Below are 26,620 nucleotides of genomic sequence, written 5' to 3'. Positions count from 1 at the left end.
CAGAGACCTCCGGTGGGGTACAAGCAGCACACACGCCTGTTCGACTCCGCATGTGTGTGTGTGTGTAACCTGTGATCCACGTGGCATTAATCCTCATAAATATTAAATATTTGATGACTCTCTCACTGATGGAGCGTGACACTCGCTGTGCATCCCCACAGGAGATGCTTGTTCCTCACAGAGGTCCTTGTCTCAGGGAGTGCTTGTGAGGCAGCAAAATTGACATCATGCACGATGCAAACATTTGAAGTCACCATTTTGTATTTTGAGTCGACTACATCCTTTTATCTTTTACAATCAGGCAAACCAGTGTGACTGTCACTGAAAAAAGGTTTGCATATATTAAGTGTGTGTTTCTTTACAATCTGATTGCCGCTTGCCTAGCAGGGACCATAATGATGCTCGTCAGCACCGGCTGGTTGCTAGGTAACAATTACCTGACTGTGCTTTGCTTGCAGTGAGCTACACAGTTGTGTGTGTGTGTGTGTGTGTTTGTGGTGAGACTGGAAAAACACAGCAAAGTCAACGACCAACGGCTGTCTCGTTTCCCCACTGGATTAAGCTCCGCCCCCCCCTACCATGTTAGCTCACCCCTTGGTTTCAATTTGATTTATTCTTGTAATGGCCCCTAATTTTTTGAAGGCTGAATTTCTACTTATAGTCCCAAAGGATTTAATCCTGACAAATCTTGCTGCGGCATTGTTAATTTCTCATAATACTGTATTTGTCCATTTCATATCTATTGATCAGGTGGACATTTAGAGTTTCTGTCACCAGTGTTTTGGCTCAGGAGATGACCTCCCCTCCATATTAGCTGCTGTCCAGAAGAAAATCTCCCTCTTCAGTGGAAGGCCAACATGAGGACATGGCACCTCCCCCCAAGAAGGGCTTGCCAGCTCCCCCAGACTTGGATGATAAATTTGGAGATCATTAAATGGTCCTAAATGAGAGCCTGGCGTGAGAGCGAGCCCTGACCATCTGGCTCCATTGTGAGCGGCCGTGTCGTGTTCAGACTTCAGCCGGTATCGTCGCCGCCTGTCATTGGGCAGATGCAGAGAGGGCCCGCTAATTCTAGCCAATGAGAAACTGGTTTGTAGTACAACCCACTCGATTACTACAAACGTTCATCTGCGTGCACTGTACGGTTTGTATCCGGCAGGAGCGTGGAGAGACTTTTCGAGCAGCATGTAGAACTTTCTAAAAAGTTATTGTAGAGGCAATATAATAAGATGGCCATTCTCACTTGGAACTAAGTGATGGATAGGGGTAGGACATAATAAGCTTAGGCTTCTTCCTACTCTTTTTCAAGTATATTGTTTGTTTGTTTTTTGTTGTTTGTTTTTTATTTTTATTCTTTAAATCATGTTCGAAATGATTCATTCATTCTTTCATTCATTCAATGCACAATTATTGCGCCTGGCTGAACTTGAATTAAAAAAACAAACAAACGCGGCTTGTGTCATTTGGCCTACATTTATACCAATACATTTGAAAATGAAGCTCTCAATATGTAAACACTTTTAAAGATCTTTAAAAGTAAGCATTGTTTATTGGTACTATTCTTTTTAATTTATGTCTGCAGTGCGTGATTTCCCTTTGGAAGCAGAAGCCAATACCCCAGGGAAAAAAAATGCTATGTTTTTAGCATTTAGCTTATCAGTACATTTGAACGTATGCGGAACATGTGCAGATATATATATATATTTTTTTTACTGACTGTCCTAAAATAACAGTGATGATTTAGCGTGGTTAAAATACCGATAATTAGTTTGGTCTGGCATGAAAATGAACATTTTGAGTGTCCACGTGTGCTAACTCGGCCTGTGTCTGCTCTTTGAAGGTAACAAGCTGAACAAAGACCTGAAGCACTACCTGAGTCTGCGTTTCCAAAAGTCTTCCCCTGACCATGAGCTGCAGAAGACCATCCGGGCCAATCTGTATCGCCACGCCGTGCCTTGTGAGTAACACGACATCCGCAACATGACGGACTCTGTCATGCCGGATCGTCCATTTGGCTCTGTAAAGTCGTCTTGAGCCGGTCGACCCACTTCCTTTGGCTCCTATCTTGTTTGTTCATCTATTTTTCCTGCTCATGTGCTTTTCTTTCACCCGCAATCCATTTGGGCAATTTTTCTTTCCCCCCCTTTCACGGATGGTCTGAAATGATCAAACATTTCCTGCTTCTAATGAATGAAAAGAAGACATGAGCATTAATTCAAACTCACTGATCGCCATTAATGTCATTGGCCAGTCATATTTACAGCAAACTCATCTTGGTCTGTTGCTGAACAATAAAATCACGCTAGTTAGTGTCGCAAGACCCATTTGTTAATTTGTGGTGACAAAAACTGCTTTAGGGTTTCAATGTTTGCATGGAGAAGAAGCACAACAGATCAATCGGGAAAATGGTTGTTTAATCAGTCAAGTATGGTCACAACACAACTTCCTTTTATTTCCAATCTTTTGTGTGCGTGTGTGTGTAGCATTTTCATTTCCGAGTAAATTCTGCTTGAAGTTTTGTGATTCTCTCTCTCTCTTGCTCTTTCTCTCTGGGTAAATCCGCCTCTTTTGCCCTGCTGGGGGATTATGATGTTCTGATTTATTGAAAATAGATTCCTGTGTGATTACGTGGCAAACATGCTGGGCTCTTACAAAGATGAAAAGGCCTCTGTGGCTGGCACACAAAAAAAAGATAGACGGTGACATTTCCGTTGAATTCGAAAACGCTGCTATTACCGGAGTTTAATCAAGATGTTATTTTCTTGTAGTTCACAACAAAAGTATAATCTATCATTATATGGGCTGCGGCAGAAAAGTTCCAGGACTGGTGCCCCCCCCTTATTTTTAACCCCCGCCTCCCTCCCATTCTTTTTGGTGTCCCTCCTTCTTTCTTCTCCAACTTTCTCGCACGTGCAAATGTTACGACAAAGGCAGTGAAAGCGAGGGCGTCTGCTCCCCCCTCTTCTGAGCACATGTGCTTGACCCCCCCCCGGGTTGACTCGAACAGGTGCCGTTCCCTCCACCGACCACATCCGGCCGCCGTCGCCTCCTATTGGACTACGATGACCATTGTTATCATGTGCTGCAAATGTCACTAGCGATAAAAAAGTCGCTCCCTCGTGGGATTCATTTCTCGCGCACGTCTACAGCTGCCGCTCGGGGATGAGGGTTATCTCGGCGTTATCCCGCCGTTTGAGCCTATACGCAGCCGACCAATCCTCCCTCCCCCATCTGATCTCTCCCTCCCTCCCTCCCCCTCTCTCTCTCTCTCTCCCGCTTCAACTCTCGCTCATGTTCTCTCTCTGTCAGTCCTCCTTTTGACTTGAAGTCCTCCTCCTGAGTGGCGGCGTCCTTGTGGCTTGGTGGCTGTGACACTCTCGCTGCTAGCTGCTCCGTCTTCCTCCATCCTCTCTTCCTCGCCCTCCACCCTCTTACTGGCTGTCCTTCGATCCCTCGCTTCCTTGTTTTCCACTCCGCCGCCGCCGCCGCTGCCGGTCTCAGGGAAATGAATGCCGGAGCGTATTTTTTTCTGTTTGCCGTCCCCACAAAGAAACGGATTACATCTTGAGTTGCATCCTCCCTGCGCACAGGCAAGTGGCAGCTCCTCCTTTCTGTCTCCTCCACGCTCGCCATCCGCCATCAGTATGTGATGTGATGTATGCGTGGCAGAAGCCGTGTGTGTGTTTGTACCCGATGCTGTGTATATAGGCTAAGGGAATCGGGGGGGGGGGGGGGGGGGGATCATGTGAAGGGGGGGGGCACACTCTGAGCAAGCATGTCCAACCCAAGAGGACAGATGGCCGGTAGCCCTGGTGCATTTTCCTCTTGGGTTTTCAGATTCACCCTGCAGGCTTTGTATGAGGCCCGCAAGTACACAGAGCGTCTTTTCAGGAAGCAAGACATGGTTGGAGGAGGAGGAGGGGGGGGGGGGATTTGCATCGAGGCAGGTTTTGGAGAGGACTGGAAAGGGAACAGGAGCTAGCTGAGAGGGAATGGAGCGTGTATGTGTTGGGGGGGGGTGGGGGGGTGTCAGCAGATTGAAATGCATGGAGGTCAGGTCCAGATGCTGCCCAAACAAAAGGGCTTCTCTGGGGGAACGGTAGGGGGAAACGTGGCACTCGCCATTGTGTGTGCGTCGCTGCATTGCAGGGTGCTGCCGGGGAGCCTCATGCTAATGACGGCCATTCATTCTTACAACGGATGAGTGGCCCCGGAACCGGCCCCGGCTTCTCCTTGCATGCCGTTCGTCGTCATATTCACCCCAGCAGGCCCAGAATACACACAGTACGTCACCTCAAATGAAAAGACGCTTCCGAGAGGAATCCGTTTTTTTGCCGAGCGATGACAGGTGTGTTTACATAGACCGTGTGTTTACATAGAACGCGTACGAGTGTTTTGAATGGCAAATGGAGTAGCGCCTTTTTACTCAATGGCAAACAAATGAGAGCTGCGTAGAGATCTTTCGGTTGAAATGTGGAAATGGAATAGAGCGTAGGTTCGAATGATCTGGGATCACCCAAGGTGGATTTGGAATCCTATGACGCATTCCGACAAACTTTACGTCGGTGTGTTCTGTAACATGGTCTTTCCATTCAGCGGACACCACATTAGGTACACCTGCACAATCCAATGAAAGAACAGAATTTATAAGAGTGGTTGACATGTTTTTTTCTTACTCTTTGTGTATCCCTGCACTGCATCAATTTAAAATGGCTAGCGTATCTTAAAGGAGGTAACTTTAACAAGCAGCTCAGCTCTCATGGCAGTGCACTTGTGACCTAATGCAAGGTAAACTGGAATAAAAGCTGTTACGCAATCAATCTTTTTGCACTCTCTGCGCTTATGAATATACAATTTGGATCACAGTAATTGTTTTGTTGTTCTTCACATTGTATGTGTGTCAAGTGTGTTACGTAAAAAAAGTCATCTTGTGGGTTTTTTTTTCACTAAACACCGGTTTGATTTGATCCAATCGCAGTGGAACGCGTTTGACTCTTGTTCTGTGCGAGGGAAGAAAAAGAACACTTGACAGAATTAAAGGTGTGTTTGGAAAAGATTTGAGAAGGATAACCTTGTTGTTGTAACCTTTTCAGGATAGAACAGCTGGAGTTGCTTTGGCATTTACTTTGATTAATTGGACAGTACGATCACGTTTGGTGAACAGGAATTACATAATCAACAAAGATTTTCTTTCACGTACTTTTACCTTCTGTTTTTGTCTTTTAGTTTTCTTCAATATGGAGATTAGAGTTAGTGTAGTAGGAGGGGCTTGTAGCTGTGAAAGAATGAGCATATATATTTTCATGATTATGCTGTATTTGCTTTGTTATTATTACACTAATGAAGTGATGATCACCTTTGTTTATTGAAACAAGGTTGTCATCATTGCAGAGTAAAGTGGGGGACATTTTTTATTATCGTGCGTTGGATGCAGCTAAGCGTTTTACTGCCTTGTCACATTTTGGAACGCAAAAGAGAATCCCGTTCATTTTGCTGATCTTGAAACAGCCAACCAGCAACGTTCATCAGACTTGAGTTATGTTTATGTATTTTTAATATTTTAGGCAGATTTTATGTTGAGATAAGATAGCACTTGACCTAGCAAGGAAGGAAGGAAGAAAGGAAGGAAGGAAGGAAGGAAGGAAGGAAGGAAGGAAGGAAGGAAGGAAGGATCTGTGCTTGTTATATTTGGAATAAGGTCTGAGTCTGATCTTAGTTTTCATTCAATTCCTCAAATACAAAAAAATATGATCATGAAAGCAGTGAATTAAAATCTGCCTTTACTTTGGAAAACATTGACCATCAATCCTAGTGTTTAGTTGGTTTTCAATAACGAAATAATACCAATAAAACCAAAATAAACAATCGTCATGAAAGTTTTGTTTAAATAGACTTCAATGTTTGTAAAGTTATATCACCGATTATTCGATTACCCGATTATAATAATCGATTCTAACATTGGATAGTAACAGCTCTAGAAGACCTGTCTCCATCGAGTTGTTTGGATGGATAAACAAACCACAGATAGTCAGTTACTTGTGTTTACTCGGTTAAGGATTATCAAGCTTTGCTATTGTAATTCGGTATGAAAGAAATCACACAAGAACAAGATCCAGTATCTTTTATACTTACTGGATTTATTTTACTCGAGGTCAACTGAGGTGGGACCATGCAAATCAGAAAAGTCTTTTGGAGATTTCTTCTGGTAATCTCCACATCAAGCTTGGTCAAAATCCAAAGCAGAATCCAAGAGTGACAAGTCCGTCCGGCCAGCGTCGCGATCTTGTCTTTTCTCCCTGCCGGCCGATCAGCATGCCGATAATCGGCTAATTTCAATCTGCAGTATGTGACAGTGCCCTCCCCTCCCATGCAGAATAGCGAATCCTAACGCTAATCCTTGATCCCGTTGCCCTCCACACTCTTCTTTAGCCCGCCTCTCACCCCTGGAGAGGTTTTCTCACACGAAAGTAGGCTGTTTATCAGGACAGCCCATGTGTTAGGTAATGTCAAGAGTCTATATTTATGACGAAGAAGAGTGAGACCGAGAAGCGGAGCATCTGTGGGCGGGAGTAGCGGCAGAGGGGGGCGCGGGGGCCGCAGCCATTGGCCACCGACGGGAACTGGAGTGCGAAGAGCTCACATTGGCTAAGCCTCTAAGCTGGGCCGGACCTGGAATTTGCTCCGCTTGTGGGAGCTCTGAAGAAAAACGGCAGCTGCCTGCTTTGAATGAGACGGAATCTGGAGCACTTGCAAGCGCGTGACTGATGGAGGGAACGCGGAGAGCACAATTCAACATGGATTTATCCTCTTGAGTAGATCGGTGGAATATCATGCAGAGGCGGCGGCGTTGAGGTAATTCGGTGGCGTTTTACTCGGCTTCCGGGATGATGATTGGAAGAGAGGTGCAGTTTCTCTCTGCGGGCTTTTTTTTTTTTTGTGCAGGTGTTTTCAGAGGTAAAACATTTCTCGAGTGTAAATTGAGTGAGATGGCGGATGCACATGTGTGTGTGTGTGTGTGTGTGTGTGACTGACATGTTTGTTTAGGGTCTAAACTAAAACACTGATGACACTCACACGTTGCTTGGAGGAAATAGTCTTCGCCCCCTCCTCCCTTTTCTCACTCCCTACATTTAAAATCTCATTCTTGGTTTCCACGCCAAGAACTTTCACCCATTGAGGTGAAAGGAAAATAGTTTTTGTAGAATTTCACGAGATTTCCATTTAACGACCCCGCTATTGAGGTTCAGCCCCCCCTCTCGCTTATTCCTCACCCCCGTATTGAAAGGGGAGAGAGTCGGGGGGGGAACAGCAGGAGAATAGCAGCCGGGACTCAGCTGTGAGGAGTGTTGTGGCGCGAGCTGAGAGAATGGCCTGTTGTGTTTGGGCGGCAGCGGTATTGTGTGTCTGGCCTTTCTCTCTCTCCCGTCCTCCTGTTCAACCATAATAGGCAACTCCATCATCCCTTTTATTCAAACGATCCTTAAAAGCAAAGCAACTGTTTCATTTTTGCCCGAACAAAACTAGGAATTTAGAGGGGAGGGTACAATTGGGGATCATATTCAAATATGGAAACTCATTTGACGTCAGAAAAGTTCCAAGACTGTTCCCTCAAAAGATATCTTTCAATCCCAAACCAGCAGTTTTCACCGTGCAGGGTGGGCCGGATGATCAACCAGCACTTCAACGATGAGATCCTGCCCTGAGCATCTGACAGTTCCTGGCCCAGAAACGCATCATCTTGCTGGAGTAACCTGCCTACTCAACTTGGACTGGTTCCTTGTGATGTTTTTGGCTTTGCAAAGGCTCAAGAGGGTCATCAGGGGGGCCTGTTTTGAAGATGTGAGGGATGAGAGGACCTTCTAAGAGTGCAGGAAGGCGTGGCAGAGAACGTTGGGAAACTGTTAGGCTTCAAGAGGATTATGACTCCTATTGGGGAAAAATGGCACTTTGGATTTGAAATTCATCTTTTTATGACACCTGTCCTGGAACTTTTCTGACACACCTCATTAAATCCAAACCAGCCTCAAGTGTCTTTTGATTGATATTGAAGATGGAGACATTTTTTTTTTTGAACATCCGAGTTAAGAAGGTCTATTAAGTGCATGGAAGAAACGTACCTGAAGCTTATGAAGAGTTACACTGGGGATACTGTAAAATAATACTCACCTTCAGATTCTTGTGTCGACGAAGCTCCAGTAACAAGCTTGGAGGCCCAGGAGAGTTCCCTGCAAACCCCCTTTGTGGCTGTTTGCATTTTTGGCCCCTCCTCCGCTGTACGTCATCTCACCTCACCTCACCTCTGAGCCGCTGTTTTCAAAATACACACTTCACCAACACACTGCATGTGTTTTTCCTAGAAACAAATGCGACACTTAGTTCAACACGCAAAGTGAGATGTCCACATTTTCATATTCTACTTGTCAAACTCATCGTGGTAGTTTATATTCCCTCCATCAGGTTTATCTCACTCTCGGGGTCAGATGGGAAGTTCTTGTGTTATTGTCCCTCCCGCCCGGGGTTCAAGACAGCAGATGTTTGCCTGCACGTGTGCATGCCTTTGTTAGACAATGAGTGGAAGCTCCTCGCACCATAAACAGCGGGAAGGCCATTGAAGGTATCAGATGACAGCAGAGTACACCATTGTTCCTACTCCAGGGGTCATTTTTCCACCTGAATTTGTGCAGCGGCAAGTTGTGTGCTTGTCACTGCATTGTTTTGGAAGAAATTGTCAGCTAATGTCTGACATCCATTTGAGGAGTTGAGAAGCTGTGCAGGAGATCACATGGGTGAAATACAGTATACGGGAATACAGTATGAAAAAAAAACAGATACAGGTCACGTAAGGGCAAAACAGTCGGAATTGAGCTGCTGTGTGACAGTAGCCTTCTAAAAAAAAAAAAAAAATCTCGTTGGAATTATAATATAGCCCATTAGTAGGTCACATTTGGACCCTTTAGCCAGCTTCCTTCTGCTCTCACAGGCACATGATGATGTCACTGGTGGGTAAAAATGAAATATTTAGTCAGCTTCGAAGCAGCATTCTCAGCTCCATGTTTAACTTTGGGAGAAAATACTCATTATTGAAAATGTTCATTTGTTTCAGCAGCGTTTGTGATGTCACGCTATAGAGCACAGGTGTCAAACTCAAGGCCCGGGGGCCACATACGGCCCGCCACATCATTTTATGTGGCCCGCGAAGACAAATTGTGCATCACATTCGTGTGTCATTACTAGAATTGCAAATTGTCTTCACTTTTAATATATATTTTTTAAATATTTGACCAGTTTTTGCTCGTCTGATTTGAAAACGAGTTATTTGTCAGTTTGTTTTGTAGCTTTTACTTAATGAGGTACTCATACATTTATTTGGGTTGACAGTCATAATGGCCCTCCGAAAGAATCTATGACTACAATGCGGCCCGTGAAAAAAATGAGTTTGCCACCCCTGCTATAGAGAGTCATCAGGACGAATATTGGTCGCTGCCCAAACTCTCAAATTGAGCTGTGGGTTGTAAATGATTCAAATGCCAAATGGTCTTCAGTCTGATGCCAGATACAGCTACCTCGAAATGTGCCACTCTTTGAAGAATTTACATTGATAAGCTTTGTTTTGGGTGTAACGTGGGGGAAAAATCGTACCCTCAGTCTTGTCATAATGATAGAAACCATCAAAATTGTATAAGAATGTAATATAACGATGCGCAATGAACATCACCTGAAACAGAATCAATGTTTCAAAACATGACGGAAATAAGTCACATCATTACATCATGCTCACCAGAGACGCTGCTTAAAAATTGATTGCGTGCAGATCGTTAGATACGTTTTGCTTGCTCTGGCCGACCAATCAGAGGATAGAAAAACGCAATCGATGGCTTTGCTGTATACATTTTTTTAATTGTAAATAAACACGTAGCTTCTGGCAGGCAGATGTCTTTGCAAGCCCTGACCGTATATGACTCAAAATGTTCACTCTTCAACCCCTCTTGGGCTATGTTGAGATATGAGTGACGATTTTTGCGATGCGAGAATTTAAAGTGTATGAGGAGCAGCACAATATCCATTGCACTGAAGCAAAAAATACTTTCTGAAATTAAATACAATATTATAGATTTCTATTGTGTTTTTGGGCAGAAGCTGGAACGGATTAATGACATTTCAATTCCTTTCAATGAGGAAAGACGATTTGGGATGTTTTCACCTATGGCGTGTTGGCCCTGCAGTTTATGATGCCTACGCCTTAACAGGCCACTTCAGGGGACACATGTCCCAAGGGCCACAACCTTTTATGAACTCCCAGTGAGGACAGCAACTGACATGTATTTAGAGTTTGAGCACTGAATAAACTATAAATGTATTTGCACGCTTCTCTCCTTGAACTGGACATCGCTTAGGATGCTCAAGATTTCGTCCATGTGTTTATTTATTTATTTTATGCAGAACTCCTAAACATCTCAAAGCCGGTGCTTTTATATTGGTCGTTTGAGTAATTGCCGTATAAAGAAACCTCCTGTCGGGATGTGTCATAAATTCTTTTAAATCTGCAGTTGTTTGTTAACTAGATGATACCAAAAGTACTTAAATGATTTGCACAATATTTTATGGTGAGGCAGGCCAAGGAGGAGCCTGTTTGATGCACACGCTGCTCATGGAGTAACACGATGTACAGACGAGATGAAATGCTCGAAAAGCAACGAGCAGGAGGTGCTGTTTGTCAGACAGCGAGCGGTGAGAAAGTGCGGATTGTTTGTTTCGGGTTTTCACATACCCATTAAATACTCGTGTTTTTGTTTTGTGGTTGTTGTGGGTGTCACGTGATTCCACCATAGTTGTCCTTCTCGGTTGTTCCACCTTTTGGCAGATACTGAGTGTAAATCAAACTCAAGGCCCGGGGGCCAGATACGGCCCGCCACATCATTTTATGTGGCCCGCGAAGACAAATTGTGCATCAAATTCGTGTGTCATTACTAGAATTGCAAATTGTCTTCACTTTTTTTTTTTTTTTAATATTTGACCAGTTTTTACTCGTCTGATTTGAAAACGAGTTATTTGTCAGTTTGTTTTGTAGCTTTTACTGTATATAATATGAGGTGCTCGTACATTTATTTGGGTTGATAGTCATAATGGCCCTCCGAAAGAAGCTATGTACGATGCAGCCCGCGAAAAAAATGATGACACCCCTGGTGTAAATGGTTGTGTCCTGCAATTCTCTGGAGACCAGTTCAGGGTGTATTTTGCCTGTCGCCAGCTAGCATTTGCAAGCCGTCAAGTGGTGTGGAAAATCGAAAAGCATCTGACAAGTGTAAGCCACGCGTCTTGTCATCACAGACGTCAAATCACTATGCCGCTGCGATGTCAATATATATGTCTCTTGTGAAATTTCTCCACTGGTCTTGTGGTGCCGTCCGATTGGGACTGATCAGTTGTTGTGCCGTAAAAAAATATTTTTTCAACTTTAGTCAACCAAGTATTATTTGCAAAAAAAAATACGTTCAAAACACGGCATTTACTCACTTACGCCAATTTTGCTCTCTAGTCACAAGAAGTAAACCTGCCCTACTTATCGGAGTTGAGCGTTTTGTTGTTATTCCAAGCTGGAAGATGTGTTGCATTTTTTATAGCAAGGTCCATCGGTGGACAGCGGTGCAATCCTTGAGATGCTCTTCTCGTTTGAAGCGATGGAAAGTCTCTGCATGTTGCTAGCTAGCTTCATAAAGCTTGCATGTGTTCTCTGCCATGTTGGGCTACATTTTTTATTTGATATTACTGTTAAGGAGGCATTGCTCCAGTTCTCTGCCATCATGTCTTGTCAGGCTCAGTAACACTCCACATTTACAAGAGGGTGTGCACACTTATGCAACACCATTATATCACGTTTTTATTCTGACTTTGTTGCATTATTGGTGAAAAATGCCAAAGGGGTGTGTAGACTTTTTATATGCACTGTATAGAATGGAGTATTTGCAGATTTATTAGGAAAAAACATTCTTAAATATTTTAAAAGTATACATTTTTAATTAACTTCTTTAGTTATTGCCAATCCCCATTTTTGTGGAAAAGACTAACCGTTTGTCAAATTTTTTTTCCCCTTAATGCATTCATCAATACCACGAACGGTGGTCCTGAATATGGCTCCTTAATACAAAACTAAGAAGACATCACAAGTACAAGTTAGACAATACGAAGTTGCTTGCTAATTATGTTCTGATGTAAGACCGTGCGAAAGCCTGGAGCTTTGTACTTGTCAATATTCTACAACATAAGCATACCCGAATTATTCATCCCATTCGGGCCCTCCACTGTGGGGAATAGCCTGAAATAACAGCAGACGGCTTCATTAGAGCTTAGAAGCATCTCCCACTATGGGACCACCCAGTCCTACCAGTCAAACTCCCAGACAACTTCACTTTCATCTCGCGCCACTGAGGTGAATGCAAAGCGGGTAGATGCGTTGTTGTGTTTTTGGAGTTTTACGTGAGGGATTTATTTGTTTTGGGGATCGCTGTCTTGTCTACTAAATGGCTATGATTTAGCGTTAGTAAGGGGATAAGCCGTTTTATCAGGTGTTTGTACACATTGGTGAAGTTAAAACTTGGGTCTTATGTCAAACATAAGCGTTTTCGAATAACATAGTTGATCCGGTTACCTGTTTTGTCGTCTAATTGCTTTGACTTGCGAGCAAAAAATCGCAAGCGTTGTATTGTGGCCTTGAACTCAACTCATTTGACAACAAGCAGTGGTCGGGCAGATAGGAAATCATTCTTCCTAAAAGAGGCTTCAAGCAGTTTATATCCACTTGCAGTTGATGTCTAAATTATATGTTGCGCATTAAAAATCTCATAGGTTTGTCCATTTAGTGTAGCTTAATGCTAACAAACAATGCTAACAGATAATATTAGTGTCACAGTATCAAGAACGGTTTTAGCAACAGATATTTGAATGAACACAAATGCTGGAGCAGAACATGTAGACAAATAATATTGCTAGCTTATATTCGTCATCCTCTATGAAGAATATTGCGGCTTACTAAATTTCGAATTTTCTCCAATGAAGCACAAAATACACTGAAGTCAAAAAAATGTCTAAAACTATTAAATTCTTGAATTCCATTTCTGTATGTATTTAGAAACTATGAAACATATTTTTTTCTTGTTTTTGGTAAGGCTGGAACGAATCAATGGCATTTCTATTCATTTCATTGGGGACAGATGATTTGAAATGAGTGTTTAGAGTTACAAGCACGGACGGTCAAGGATCGATTTCAAGCCACCACTATCATACTTTATATCAAAATCATATTGCGAACAGTACGCTCGCACCCAGAATTTGAAACCTGGTCGTGCAATCGTAAATTCCCGGCTCAGCAATTCCAAACGGTTCTACTGTAAAACAAGATTAGCACGCGCTGGCCGCCAGAGGTGATCTTAATTTTATCGTCTGATTGAGCAGGCTGCCATTTCCTGTGATGCTGTGAGCCAATCATTTCCCCCCCAGCACTCATTCATTTCCTGTCTTGGTGTCTCTGATGCGCAAGCATTTAGTAGCAATAGAATTTTATTGCTGGCAGCAAATTCCCTTTTGCCTCCACCCCCTCCTTACCTTTATCCTCGACGTAAATTGCAATAATTTATTGGCACCCACCAAACTTAATTGTCTTTCCTCGTCTTCAGGTACCACGCGCGCCCCCCGAGACGGAGAGGTGCCAGGGGTGGATTACAACTTCCTGTCAGTGGATGACTTCCTAGAACTCGAAGAGAGCGGCACACTGCTCGAAATCGGAACCTATGAGGGTGAGGACGACATTCCGCGCGACTCGGCAGGTGTTCCGATTGGTCGCAGTAAGAACGAGCGTAACGGTAATCCAAATGAATTTTGGTCGACATGCAGGTGGGCTGTCAGATTGGACAATTGATTCAGATTAGACACGATTGCACGAGCGCGCCGATTAGGACCATGTTTTCTCCCATGCTCTAAATCTTACATGTAGGAATGTTGACATGTGTGTACGCAAGTAGGTAAGCGTGTGCTTTGGGGAAGGCTTTGTGATTGTGGTCCGGGAGAGAATGTTACAACACTAATCTGCTTGGCAGCAGTCCACGACTGTATTGTCTACAATGTCACAAACCTGTCCACGGGAGTCTCGGACCGGCCAACTGAGGGAGATCGTCTGTATTCATAACTCAGGAATAAAAAATTATTTGGAGTACCCGGACTGTACATATGCTGCCTTGCTTCATTCACAATGTGAGATCTCAATCACAGGTTGTCAGTTTTCGAAGTGGATAATGAAACAAAACACCTAAGAATGGCTAAGAGCAAAAGTCTGGATTCTTCTGAAGGAGCCCTGAACTGAATTCTATCGAGTGTCTGCCCTTGAAACCCGCCGACAAATGGAGCAATACCTGATGATCGTTTTGATTTCAGTTGACCTGTTCAAAATGTAACGTAGGAATAGTCTGAGAAGGTCCACTGTTATTTATAAAAAAAAAAAAAAAAGGTCCACTATTATCCTTCGTGTGCTTTCATTGGATTCAATCGTCTAAGATGACCATCAAAAACAGTGTTGTTTTTATAAATCTCTCATTTTCCATAGTTACGGTAATGACAATAAAAAAAGCGTGTCATTTTTAATAAATCTCTCATCATTTTCCAGAGTTACAGTAATGAAAAAAAAAGAATTTGAATTCTATACAAATGACATAAATCTAGGAAACGTCTATCACATAAAGCAAGCTAGGCTAACGCTAAGACAAGCAACTGATTATTCTGCTTTCTGTCTTCTCACCATTCGATGACTGGTAAATGTTCTTTTCTCTGCACCTACTGTCTGTTCTTGAGCCTTTCTCCTGCTCCCTCTCAAGCATGCTAATGTCCTCCTTGTTGCCTAGGTAACTATTATGGGACCCCCAAGCCGCCGAGGCAGCCCGTCATTGGGACAGTGATTCTCCGAGATGCAGGCTCCCGGCAGTCCACCCCCAAGCGCACCAAGTCCTACAATGACATGCAAAGCGTCCGAGTAGTGCCTGCTGACGACGACGATGACAACCAGGCCTCGGAAATGAACAACGCTTTCACAGGTACCAAGCAACTCCTGCCTTTGTGTCGCTTTGTCTCACCAGCTGTCACTAGTGGCGCTCACCTCCGCCGCGAGTGGAGCGCACGCATACGAGACGTGTTTGTCCGACATCGGAGAGGAAGATAATGTGCGCTTTTTTGATTTTCTGTGTCTAGTGGTTACATCATGTCTTTGTCAGGATGAGTTCTTTGCACATAAGCTTCCAAACACTGCCATCTGCCTGCAAGGAGGGGGAGGGGAATTATTTTATTTTTTTAGTTTTATTTCATTATTATTCAAGCCCATGCAATCATGGTTACTGTGAACAAGTCGAACTGTTTAGTTAGTTAGCAACACTAATTGAAGTAGATAATCGGTATTTTATCATTCATGGTTCATTTGCTTTTATTTTAGCATAATGTGTATAGAATAACGCTGATATTGTTTATGGTTATATAATTTAATGTATTGATTGAAATGCTTGAGAGGTCCTAAAAAAATGTAATAACAAAATGGAGGAAGAAAAAAATGCAATAAGAAAAATTTCAAACTCAATTCACCTCGTGCGCTAGCTGGTGGCTAGCGCTTCTCGCTGTGGTGTGGAAAAGTGGAATATATTGCAACCATTGGCGTTTTTTAGCAAATAAATATTTGTAGCTCAAACATAGATGTTTATGTGAGTATAAGAAAGCCGCCAGATAAAGTAGCATTCGTTTTTAGCACATTCGGCAGACAGGTCTTAATTTTTTATTGATTTGTTTTGGGGGGTTTTTATCATTGAAATTTGGCTTGGTTGTTAACAAAACTCTTCTTCATGGTATGCCGCAAATATTTTCACTTTACAGTTACTTTAAAGAAAGATCAATTCTCTCCATCAGTTCCAGTTTCTTTCAATCTCGTTTCGCTTTTCCCACCTCTCTTGAAAACTGTGCATGTATGCCCTCCTTGTGTCCACTTGCCAGGCTGCCAGAATGTCGAATTAGCATTTTGATCAGGCCTGAAAGGAGCACGGAAGTGCTTGGGACTCTGCTGGGCTGGAGCTGCTAAATGAGATGGTGGGGCATGAGAAAGCTAGCTTATGGAGGAGAATGAGAAAAAAAACAGGGTGGGAGTCAAAAACAGTTGGGGAAAGAAGAAAGATTTGCATATTCCTGGGGTCTTTTCTTACACTATCAATGGAGGGAAAGCTTTGGATGTTGCATTATAATGGCTCTCTTATTTCCACTGAGTTATAAACCGTCTTTTGTTCTGTGTTTTTTTTCCTTGTCCTGCCTGTTTTTGTTACCCAGGATCCTTAGTGCGTAGTCTCTTCCCTTCTCCTTTGTTGTGCGCAGGTAACCCTAGCGACCAGGATGAGAGCCGCGGCGGCGGCGGTGGCGGCATCCTCCGGCCGTACCCCGCACGTGACAACGCTCCTTCCTGCGGTCTGAACAATGCGGCCATTTCCACAGCGGACAGCGGGCAGCAGACCCTGGCCGAACCGCAGGTCTCCCCGGAAGACGCGGTGGGGCCGCTGCCCGAAAACTGGGAGATGGCGTATACTGAGAACGGGGAACTTTACTTCATAGAGTAAGAAGCATGGATTAATTTTTTTTCCTTGTGTTTTTGTCTTCGCAGCAGAGGCCCGCATTCCTTGATAAATACGCAAACGTGTTTCAAATTTAAACCGATTGTTTTTGATAAAAATCTCTTTTGAACAATTTTTTTGTTTGCGTTTTTTTTTTTTTCCCAGCCACAACACAAAGACCACATCATGGTTGGATCCTCGATGTCGAGACAAAGCCTCCAGGCCTCTGGAAGAATGCGACGATGATGGTAAGCTGCCTTAGAACTTCAGCAGTGTCAAATCATGAAAAGCTAACAGGGAAGAAAAATTGGCAAGCAGCTGGCGAATAATGTTTACAAAGAAACACACATTGGGAAATTGCACCATCAAGTGGCAGGGAATAGAGTAGCACACCACCGCTGTAGATTTGTTTTTTTGTTTTTTTTAGATGATGCATATAGTACTGTGACTTTCTAAGGGGTTTCTCGTTCCCTATTTTTCTCCCTATCACCACTCTCATCTTCATCTTTACTTTACCCGGATTACTTCCTTCCTTCCCCTACCCGTTTCTCTTCCACTCCCCTTCCCTTTTCTGTTTCTTCATTTTGTTTTTCTTTGTTCCATCCTGCTTTCACCTTGGAGAAGAGGGGATACATACAGAGGACCTGGAGAGTGATCTAGGTAGGATGTCTCTGTTCTGTATCAACATCAGAAGCGGGCTTCACTGACAACATCATCACAAACGAGACTTTTGACTCAGTATGATGGTGCATGGAGAGTCGAGTAGTAGCGGTAAAAAATCATCTGTAATATCAAAAATAAAATTCGATAAATGTGACATATGAAGAATTGACCTCAAATAATAATCTCTAGAAATGGCTAGCCCAATTCCAGCACCAGGTTGGCATCACTGGTAGCGTTCGAGAGTGATTTGGATCCTATTTGGCTGGCAGGACTTTTTGTATTAGCCTAGCTCGCTCTGTCGTACGGTGTTCCACAAGGATCTATTCTGGGGCCCTTGCATTTTTCATTGTATTTGCTGCCGCATCTGACAAAAACATGGCATTTTCTTCCACTGCTATGCGGAGACAGCGAGGGAGATGTATGTCCTGCTGAGCAGATGCCAGTATTGTCCATCTTTTCACCTGGAAAAAAATATCGACAATTCCTAACACAAATGTCACAGTGTTTATGATCACGCCAATCAGTAGCTTGATCATTGATATGACAACAAAATCAAATCCCTGATTTCATTTATGATGTCTTGCGACAGCTTTGCACAAATGGTTGTAGCTCAAGATTATTTCCGCCTGAATTGTTCACTCAAATAATCAATCTGTCCTGTAGCTGTCACTGTGTTGACTGCTCGCCTGATTGCGGTTCAATATTTTACGCTCCGGTTCGGTATCTCCTTTCTTTCAGAGCTGCCGCCGGGATGGGAGAGGATAGATGACCCAGTGTACGGAATTTACTACGTCGAGTAAGTAAATCACCTTGTTGGCACAGCCAGAGGAAATCAAGCTGTCTCTTATAAATATAGTTGACTACGCGTTTAAAATTGAGAGCTGTCAAATCTAATGAGGCCCTCCCCTCGGTGTCAGTCATATAAACAGGAAGACCCAGTACGAGAACCCAGTGGTGGAGGCGCGGCATCGCAAAATCCTGCAGGAGCAGCCGCAGCCTCCAGAAGGTGAGCGGTACATTCGAGGTTGGTTTCCTGCCCATTTCTTTTTTTCTTTCTTTTTTTTTTTTTGTGTCTGTGAGAGCCTCCGCTGCTCACCGGGCTTTAGCAGCTAGAATTGACTGTATCTTGAAGACATTCACTTGGTAATTGGGGCAAATTTATTGGAAGTGTTTCTTCAATTGGAGCCGTCCCAAGCCTCGGTGTTGCTGTTCATCCTTTTCGTTTTAGCGATCAAAGGTCGCATTTCATTTCAATTTGGTTCTTACTTTACATTCTTGCACATATTCTTGAGTTGCTCATAATCAGATGTACTTTTCATTTCAAATTAGGTGTTTCAGATCATGTCATTTATTTGTTGTGAAGTTTGAATGATAAAGCTTGCGCAATAATGTTTTTTAGCATGCGTTGTAATTTATAACTGAAGATTCAAAAAAAAATCTACCTAACACTTAATAAAATTAAAATGATTATTATTATTTTTTTATTATTAGAAAAAAACAAGGGCAGACTTGGAATCAATGCAACAAAATTCATGTTGAAATATTTATTTGCGTGTTGGATTTAGAGTAAAAAAAAAAATTGCTGCGTACATATACATTTAACAAAATTACATTTACATGATTGAATCCGCCACTCAAAAGTGATCATTCAGCTCAATGTTTCATTGTCTACCCAATGAACGCAGGCGCACGAACCTTTTTCTGTATCTTTGTCATGTGTGTCATAAAAATACAACTTGGTGCTGCACACCTGACCTAAACATTTTTTTTCTACAGAGTGGATAGAGGAGCACTCTTCAGCTGCAGCGCCGCTTGTAAACTTCGTTCCAAACCACCTGGAGACCTACAGGGACCCTCAAGTCCCACCAACTCTACCTCCGATCCCTACAGGAGCCAAACGTAAATGTTTCACGTTCATCTTATCCGCATTTGCAGTCCAATTTTGAACCTCAGCTTTGATCGATGACTCTTAACCACCCGTGCAGGGGGGAAGCCGTTCTTCACCAGGAATCCCGCAGAGCTGAAAGGAACATTCATCAACACAAAGCTGAAGAAGAGCCGACGCGGATTCGGCTTCACCGTGGTCGGTGGCGATGAGCCGGATGAGTTCCTCCAAATCAAAAGTCTGGTGCTGGACGGACCTGCAGCGGTGGATGGAAAGATGGAAACAGGTGCAGTACACGTTTGGCATCAGTAGGAGGCACTGTTTTCTTTCCCAAGCTCAACTTGAACTCAAGACTTGAAGCCTCTCAGAAAGCATCTGGAACAAAGAGCCTGATGCATTTCTACTGGAGAAATGTCATCTCAGCAAAGATCAATTAATATATATAAATATATCAAATATGAATTATTTGATAGGGGTCTTGAAATAATTCTTTCCTACTTAAAGTTGATGTGTTATTTAGGCGAACTAATATTATTGATGAGCCTCACGTGAAGGTGATTTGTGGTCTGAAAAATTTCACAGCCGTTTAAGACACTTGATTGTGTGTTCTTTAACTTGAGCACACTTCTTTGTCGTCAATTCATGGAGATTTAAAAAGTGGGCCGTCAATTTGCATTTTTCACATTCCGCCACATTTCATCATCTTTTCATTTGTGGAAATTGATATAATATGCCTCGTCTTACGTTGTCATCATTGTGACGCAGGTGATGTGATCGTCAGTGTGAATGACACCATCGTGCTGGGTTACACCCACGCTCAGGTGGTGAAGATCTTCCAATCCATCCCCATCGGCTCCATGGTGGACTTGGCCTTATGCCGTGGCTACCCGCTGCCCTTCGACCCCGACGACCCTAACACCAGTCTGGTCACCTCGGTGGCTATCTCGGACAAGGAGCCGATTATCGTCAACGGTCAGGAACCCTTTGACTCGCCTTCCAACCCGAGCGGACCGCTCAACGGCCAGAGAGAGCCGCGGGCGCACAGCCCGTCCGCCGAGGCTTTGTCCAACAGCCTGCACGGCTACAGCAGCGACGTGGTCACGCTGGCCTCGTCTATCGCCACGCAGCCCGAGCTCATCACCATCCACATGGAAAAGGGGGACAAAGGATTTGGCTTCACCATTGCAGACAGCCTGACTGGAGGCGGGCAGCGGGTCAAGCAGATCGTGGACTACCCCCGCTGTCGGGGTCTCAAGGAGGGGGACATTTTGATGGAGGTCAACAAAAGAAACGTCCAGAACATGAGCCACAACCAGGTGGTGGACCTGCTGAGCAAATGCCCGCGAGGGAGTGAAGTCACAATGCTGGTCCAAAGAGGTAAGTACGGCCTCATGCTATAGCGTTCACTGTATTCAAAAAATTATTTGAAATGATTTTTTTTTTATCTGATGGCTCGGAAGAAAAAGATTAGAAGGAGCCTGAGTCGTAAATGTGCGAGTACGTGGCTTGAAAGTAGGAGTGGTGAGGAGGCGAGTGGCTCATGACACAACGGATGAATGGAAGGAGTGCATTGGGGCCGGGGCTTCTACTGAAGTTATGGATGCAGATGCTCTTGAACTCGTCCGGGATGTTTACTTAATTTGATCACCGCCATTATGTGCTGCTGAAGGATTTAATGTTTGCTCGTAGTCCGATTCCCTCTGTTCCTTATCAATTACACAAAAGTGAACATCTTAATCTTAACAAAGATCTGTATTGAATGTAATGGAATTTACAACTTGATTTGGCATAACATTGCTAACTTTTTGTCCACTTTTTGAGGACTAGCTCCCTGAAGTCGCAAATAGAAAACAGTTTTTTTTTTTAATTAAATGTTAACTCCAGAATCGTTTTCCCAGTGGTAACGTAGCCGACGGACGGAGTCCATCATTTGCGTTCAGTCCCCATCAACGTCGTGACCCGGATCCCAATTACCGGCAGGTTTGGTGGAAGCGCCCCACATTAATTATGCCCTCTAATAAGTTGACCTTGTGTGCTGCTGCTCCAATAACAAAACTATATTTTGTTAAATGTCAGCATCATTACGGGCCAGCGAGCGCGTGCGCCGCTGTTCTGGCCAGAACACGATGCATAGAAATCAAGGATAGGATTACAGAATTTTGTAGTATCCTTTGGGGGAGATAGATCTGACTCTATAAATCATCTTTGTTCACTTTGACACTGCAGTGTCATTACTGCGTTTCCAGTTGAGTGGCCAACTGATGAGACACAATGCACAAAAAGGGCGTCACGATGTTGATAAATGAAGCCCGTTCACGGTCAAAAGGAATTGGATTACACTGGTGCCTTCAGATACAAATTGCCCGACTCTTAAAATTGGCAAACTGTCATTTGGAATATTCTATAATTGTATTTATTTATTTCGCGTTGACTTGTGAACAAGAATGTGACTTATGATCACAGTATGGTGTCAGTGAACTCAATTGACAACAAGCAGCAGTTTAGCAACGACGACATAACTTAGCCTTTAATTTACTAGCTTAATGCTAACTCATGATGAAAAGCACCATAGGCATGCTATTGAATAGCATCGACGTGGCAGGGTGGACCAAAGATCAGTGGGAGTGATTTTGAGGTCCCTTCTCGTTGCCGAAATAAAACAAGCACGTTTGAGGAGCGCAACGACGACATCATTTAGCCTTTAATCTGCTAGCTTAATGCTAACATACTGTTGACTGCTGCTTCCCCCATTGCAATCTATGGGAAGTTATTATTTTTAATGACGTGGATGCTAAACTACAGTAAAAAAAACAACAACTTCTAAGCTATGCTATAAAGTTCAACCCAAATACACGATAACAACATCTGGTGTTTTCTTTCACACACCAGTTCCTCCCCTCAAAAAGCATACCAGCAATGGGTCCTCCATCTTGTCTTCCCGCTACAGTTGCCATGACAATGGTGCACCTGTCCCCTGAGAAACCTGCAGAAAAAAAGACCAGAGAAAATTAGTGAGCGCGAGAGGAGTGAAATACGATGATGGCGGCTGAAAGGGGACGAGACGATCACATGTCGAGATAAAGCGAGAGAGCGGCGGTATTTTAGGGCAACTTTAATGGCGCCAGGACAAATGTTAGCAGACAAAAGGGAGCGTTACTCATGCAGGAAGTCAGTGAAACATAATGGCCATCTCAACTCAACAGGAACACAAATGGCAAATGTTATATTTTATTTAACGTGCTTTTTTTAGCTCGCAGCTGCGGAAAAGGAGTATACCGATTTGCTTCTGCCTCCATTCCTCAGATGATTTTGTCATTTTGCTTCTTGACTCTTTAGCGCTGGAGTGCGACATCCTCTTTTGCAGCCGCTCGTGCTATTTTTGCACATGTTGAATTTATTCACCGTATTCCCCTTTGTCATTTGAATAACGATGAGCGCACAACCGCAACCTTACAGTTGCCTCTGCTCTAAGCAAAATTACCAAAAAAATGATTATTGCGCAAGAGCATAAAGAAAATGCTAAGCGTCTGTATGTTTTTATCCCTGAATTTTATTTACTTTTCATTTTCCCACACACCCTCCAGATGTAGGATGGGAGTGAATGGAGAACCTAAAAATAAAATAAAAATAATATATAGAAAATAAAATATATATATATTTAAATCTTAAAGATTATTATATATTATATAGAAAATTATATAGAATTATATATATTATATAGAAAATAAAATATATTAAGGTCACATGTATAAAATAGCATTTTTGTCATACTTCAGGTGAGGAAATAGGAATCATTCCTTGCAGTTGTAGCATAATAAACAAATGTGCAAAAAAAGAAAAAAGTCTGGTCGTGCCGATCATCCTTAGCATAAACGTGGCAACTCACGCGCTGTAATCCTGGCTCATAGCGCCTCTTTGATCAACTCAATAAAATATTTTTTCGTTCTGTGTCGTCACGCATAGTGGTTTGGGACTCTGCTCAACAATAAATGAATCATAAGCACCGGTGGTGTACTGCATAAAACTGTGCTTAAAAAAAAACATGACAGTGGCAATTTCCAGAAAGCCGTCAAATGCATGACATCTATTTTACAATATTATGAGTGCGTGTATCGTAACTGCCTCCATCATTGTGGTCTTGACTTAATAGAGCCAATGACGCGTGTAAGAGCAAAAGTGCTTAAGACGACGGGAGAATTTGCACAAGGCCGAAGGGTTGCTCCGCCCACAAGTGCTTGCCCCTCCCCCTTTCAATCTTACACGCTGCTATCACACAAAGCGTGTATTGCACGCGTGCATTAATTCACCAGAGCTGCATGTGTGCACGAGTATGCTACGCTCATAAATGTTTCATCAGCTCTGAATTACTCATCTACGTCGGGCGGACGCAAAGATTTGCATCTCATGTATTGAGGCGCTGCAGATGCCGCATGTTGGCAAAGGGCAATGTGAGCGGAGCCTTTTGAAGCCTTTTCCTGATTATTGTTAGATTTCGATCCCGTTGGTGACCTCTTTATTAGTCTGAAGACTTAGTGAAATGTTTTTGTTGAGTTGACCTTTGCAAGTGACCCCGGGTCAGCTCACTTGAATTGTTTGATGTTTTATGATGTGACCCTTGAGGGACATTTGCAAGTGTGCAGACTTGTCAGCAGCTACGTACGCGCGGTCGCCGGCCTCCCATAATCGGATGAGAGGCAGAGAGAAGGAGAAGCTGGGGGAGTCAGAGAGGGGAAATAGCAAGGATGAATTATGAATCATGTGGAGAGACGGGCTTTGCAGCAACAGAGTTTTAACATTTCATGATTTTTTTTTTTTTTTTTTTTGCCAGTGCAGCAGTAAAAGCTTGAAGATGGTTGAATGCATGCACGTTGTTCACGTTGCTGTGACTTTCTACTAGATTTCTTTTTCTGTGCATGTCATAATTGCATAAATATGTCACATAAGACCCACATTGAGATAACGTAATGGTGTAACATTTGGAAGTGTTATGTTGGAGTGACAAAAAAAAATGCCACTCTGTTGTATGATCTTTGTTTTCCCGTGTTTTTCGTTCATGCATTCATTTGTCTATTTTTGTCCCGCGCGCGCGCACACACACACACACTCGTGCTGCTGTTATAATAGATGGCAACAGCCAGGGAGAACGACTGTCATTTTGTGTGTGTGTGTGTGTGTGTGTGTGTGTGTGTGTGTGTGTGTGTGTGTGTGTGTGTGTGTGTGTGTGTGTGTGTGTGTGTGTGTGTGTGTGTGTGTGTGTGTGTGTGTGTGTGTGTGTGTGTGTGTGTGTGTGTGTGTGTGTGTATGTACATGTGTATGTACATGTGTATGTACATGTGTATATATATGTGTATACGTGTATGTGTGTGTATACTATATACCGTAATTTTCGGACTATAAGTCGCGGTTTTTTTTCATAGTTTGGGTGGGGGGGCGACTTATACTCAGGAGCGACTTACATACATATATATGGTTTTTTTTCACTTTTTTGGGCATTTTATGGCTGGTGCGACTTATACTCCGGTGCGACTTATAGTCCGAAAATTACGGTATGTATATGTGTATATATGTATGTATATATGTATGTGTGTGTATATGTATATATGTGTGTATATATATATGTGTGTGTGTGTGTGTGTGTATATGTACGTATATATATATATATATGTGTATATCTATATATATCTGTGTATATCTATCTGTGTATATCTATATCTATATATACGTGTATATGTGTGCATGTAGTCAAGGGAGGCTAGGCAGTCACTTAGCATTCGTAGCATGTGTATAAATCCAAGTGCTTAATTTGCTGAGGTGTGTCAGATGTGAACATGAAGCAGTGAAGCGGGACCGCGGCTTATTCCCAACACTGCCGCCGACGTTCTCCCCTGATAACTGCCTATAGTATTAATATTTCATTAGCACAAATGAGATTGATCTCGTGTGTTAACTGCCGTATGAGAAAGGGGGAGTGGTGGCAAAGCAGATGAGGAGGGGGGGGGCGAGCAAAAAGAGAGGCATGAAGAGGAATGGCCAATGGAGTCGAGCGAGGCTTGCGGCTCAGCCTGGCTTTTGATATGAACCCCGAGCTGCCGTGCCGAGGGGGGTTTGAGGGTGGGCGGTCGGAGCTCACGTGGAGACCTGTGGCCGAGTATGGCCATCCCGAGCGGCGGCCGCCGCCGCTTCGCCATCAGTCAGCCTGTCAAACGCAGGTAGCTCCTCTGCGAATAGCGAGCGCCGAGGGGAGCGGGAATCGGCGCGCGGGAAGGGGCGGGGGAGATCACTTAGATCAGCGAGGAGACGAGAAGCTCGCTGTTACTCTGGCAGAGTCATCCAGAGAGGAGCGAAACGAGTGCCCGTGACCTGCCTGGACTGCGGGAAGTATCTGGTCCATCGCTTCGGCCCTCGGGACTTTCTCATCAACGGCGGCCAAGTGGAGAACTCATTAATGATTTCTCTATCTCTCTGCCGCTGCTTTGCAGGAGTGGTGCCTGCCAAGAGGAGTCCAAAACTGGTGGTGAGTGTGACCCTTTGCAGATATTCTGTCTGTGTGCATGCGCCCGGATGGGATGAGCAGAAGACGTTAAAGATCTGACATCTAAATATTTCCCGCAGCTTTCCCATTTCTTCTTTGTCCTGTCACCGCCGCTCCTCTTCCCCTTCTTTTGCCTTCTGCCGTATCGCCTCCCCGTCCTCAGCGCTCCACTCAAGTCATGCAAAGCCTTCTTTGAATTGTTCAGGAGTGGCCAGCTGTGTGTTTCTAATCCTGCTGGATGGGAGAGAAGCGTGATGCAAAGAGAAAATGACTTGCTGGGATCAGCCAAAGTCAGCGTGGGCGGCAAAGCACATCTAGCTCAGGGGGAGGGAGGGAGGGGGTGGGGGCATTAGGTCAACCATGGGCTGAAAGTTCTGCCAATCATTTTTACCAATACACTAATCCATCTTCTGTACCAAAATAGGTGCAAAAAAAATAAATGTTATTTATACGATAAATTGAATTTTGCTTTTGAAGAGTTGGAGACAAGTGGGCCCTTTTTTTGTGTGGGGCTTTGAGCTTAACTTTCGCAGAGCAAAAAAATAAAATAAAAGAAATCTTAACGCTTACCATGCAAAATTTTAGGCCAAGCACTCTGCTCACTTGATGACCATAAGTGGTTGCACCCATTTGGAAATTAAAAAAAATAATTTAAAAATATTCATTACGCTGTCATTGATTACAATCTGGAATTTTTTTTTTTTTAATCTTTACCACACCCTTAACAAGTAGATTTACACCTGAGTCAAAAAAATTGGGTAAGTCTGTCACAAAAAGACTTTAAGAGGTCTCACCCATGAATGATTTTAATCACCGTGTGATGAATTGACGTTTGAAAGATGTCATTCGTCTTTCTACAATTGGGCCTTTACAATGCGGCCAACCTTGAGAAAAAGCTCTTCCACCTTAGAGTTTCAA

At 43.4% G+C, this 26,620-nt stretch overlaps 1 protein-coding gene across 17 annotated transcripts in view; it reads left to right on the top strand.

The window, feature by feature from the left end:
• LOC119135989 (membrane-associated guanylate kinase, WW and PDZ domain-containing protein 1-like) overlaps nt 1-26,620 on the top strand; it is a 47,160-nt gene that overhangs the window by 10,910 nt on the left and 9,630 nt on the right. For 3 of the 17 annotated variants that reach the window (XM_037274113.1, XM_037274141.1, XM_037274161.1), the window contains exons 2-13: nt 1,841-1,957; nt 13,671-13,790; nt 14,889-15,077; nt 16,507-16,624; nt 16,788-16,870; nt 17,247-17,282; nt 18,024-18,081; nt 18,203-18,309; nt 19,062-19,184; nt 19,271-19,456; nt 19,936-20,547; nt 25,650-25,684. In XM_037274113.1, the coding sequence (XP_037130008.1) occupies nt 1,841-1,957; nt 13,671-13,790; nt 14,889-15,077; nt 16,507-16,624; nt 16,788-16,870; nt 17,247-17,282; nt 18,024-18,081; nt 18,203-18,309; nt 19,062-19,184; nt 19,271-19,456; nt 19,936-20,547; nt 25,650-25,684 (1,784 nt within the window). Of the gene's footprint in view, nt 1-1,840; nt 1,958-6,649; nt 6,853-13,670; nt 13,791-14,888; nt 15,078-16,344; nt 16,625-16,787; nt 16,871-17,243; nt 17,283-18,023; nt 18,082-18,202; nt 18,310-19,061; nt 19,185-19,270; nt 19,457-19,935; nt 20,548-25,649; nt 25,685-26,620 lie in introns of those variants that run through there. The other 14 variants (XM_037274171.1, XM_037274050.1, XM_037274151.1 and 11 more) reach the window with 9 other exon arrangements.

Source organism: Syngnathus acus, chromosome 2 (assembly GCF_901709675.1).
Source record: "Syngnathus acus chromosome 2, fSynAcu1.2, whole genome shotgun sequence".
Taxonomy (NCBI): Eukaryota; Metazoa; Chordata; class Actinopteri; order Syngnathiformes; family Syngnathidae; genus Syngnathus; species Syngnathus acus.
Note: the sequence above shows the minus strand (reverse complement) of the source record. Positions and strands in the feature narration are given on the sequence as shown.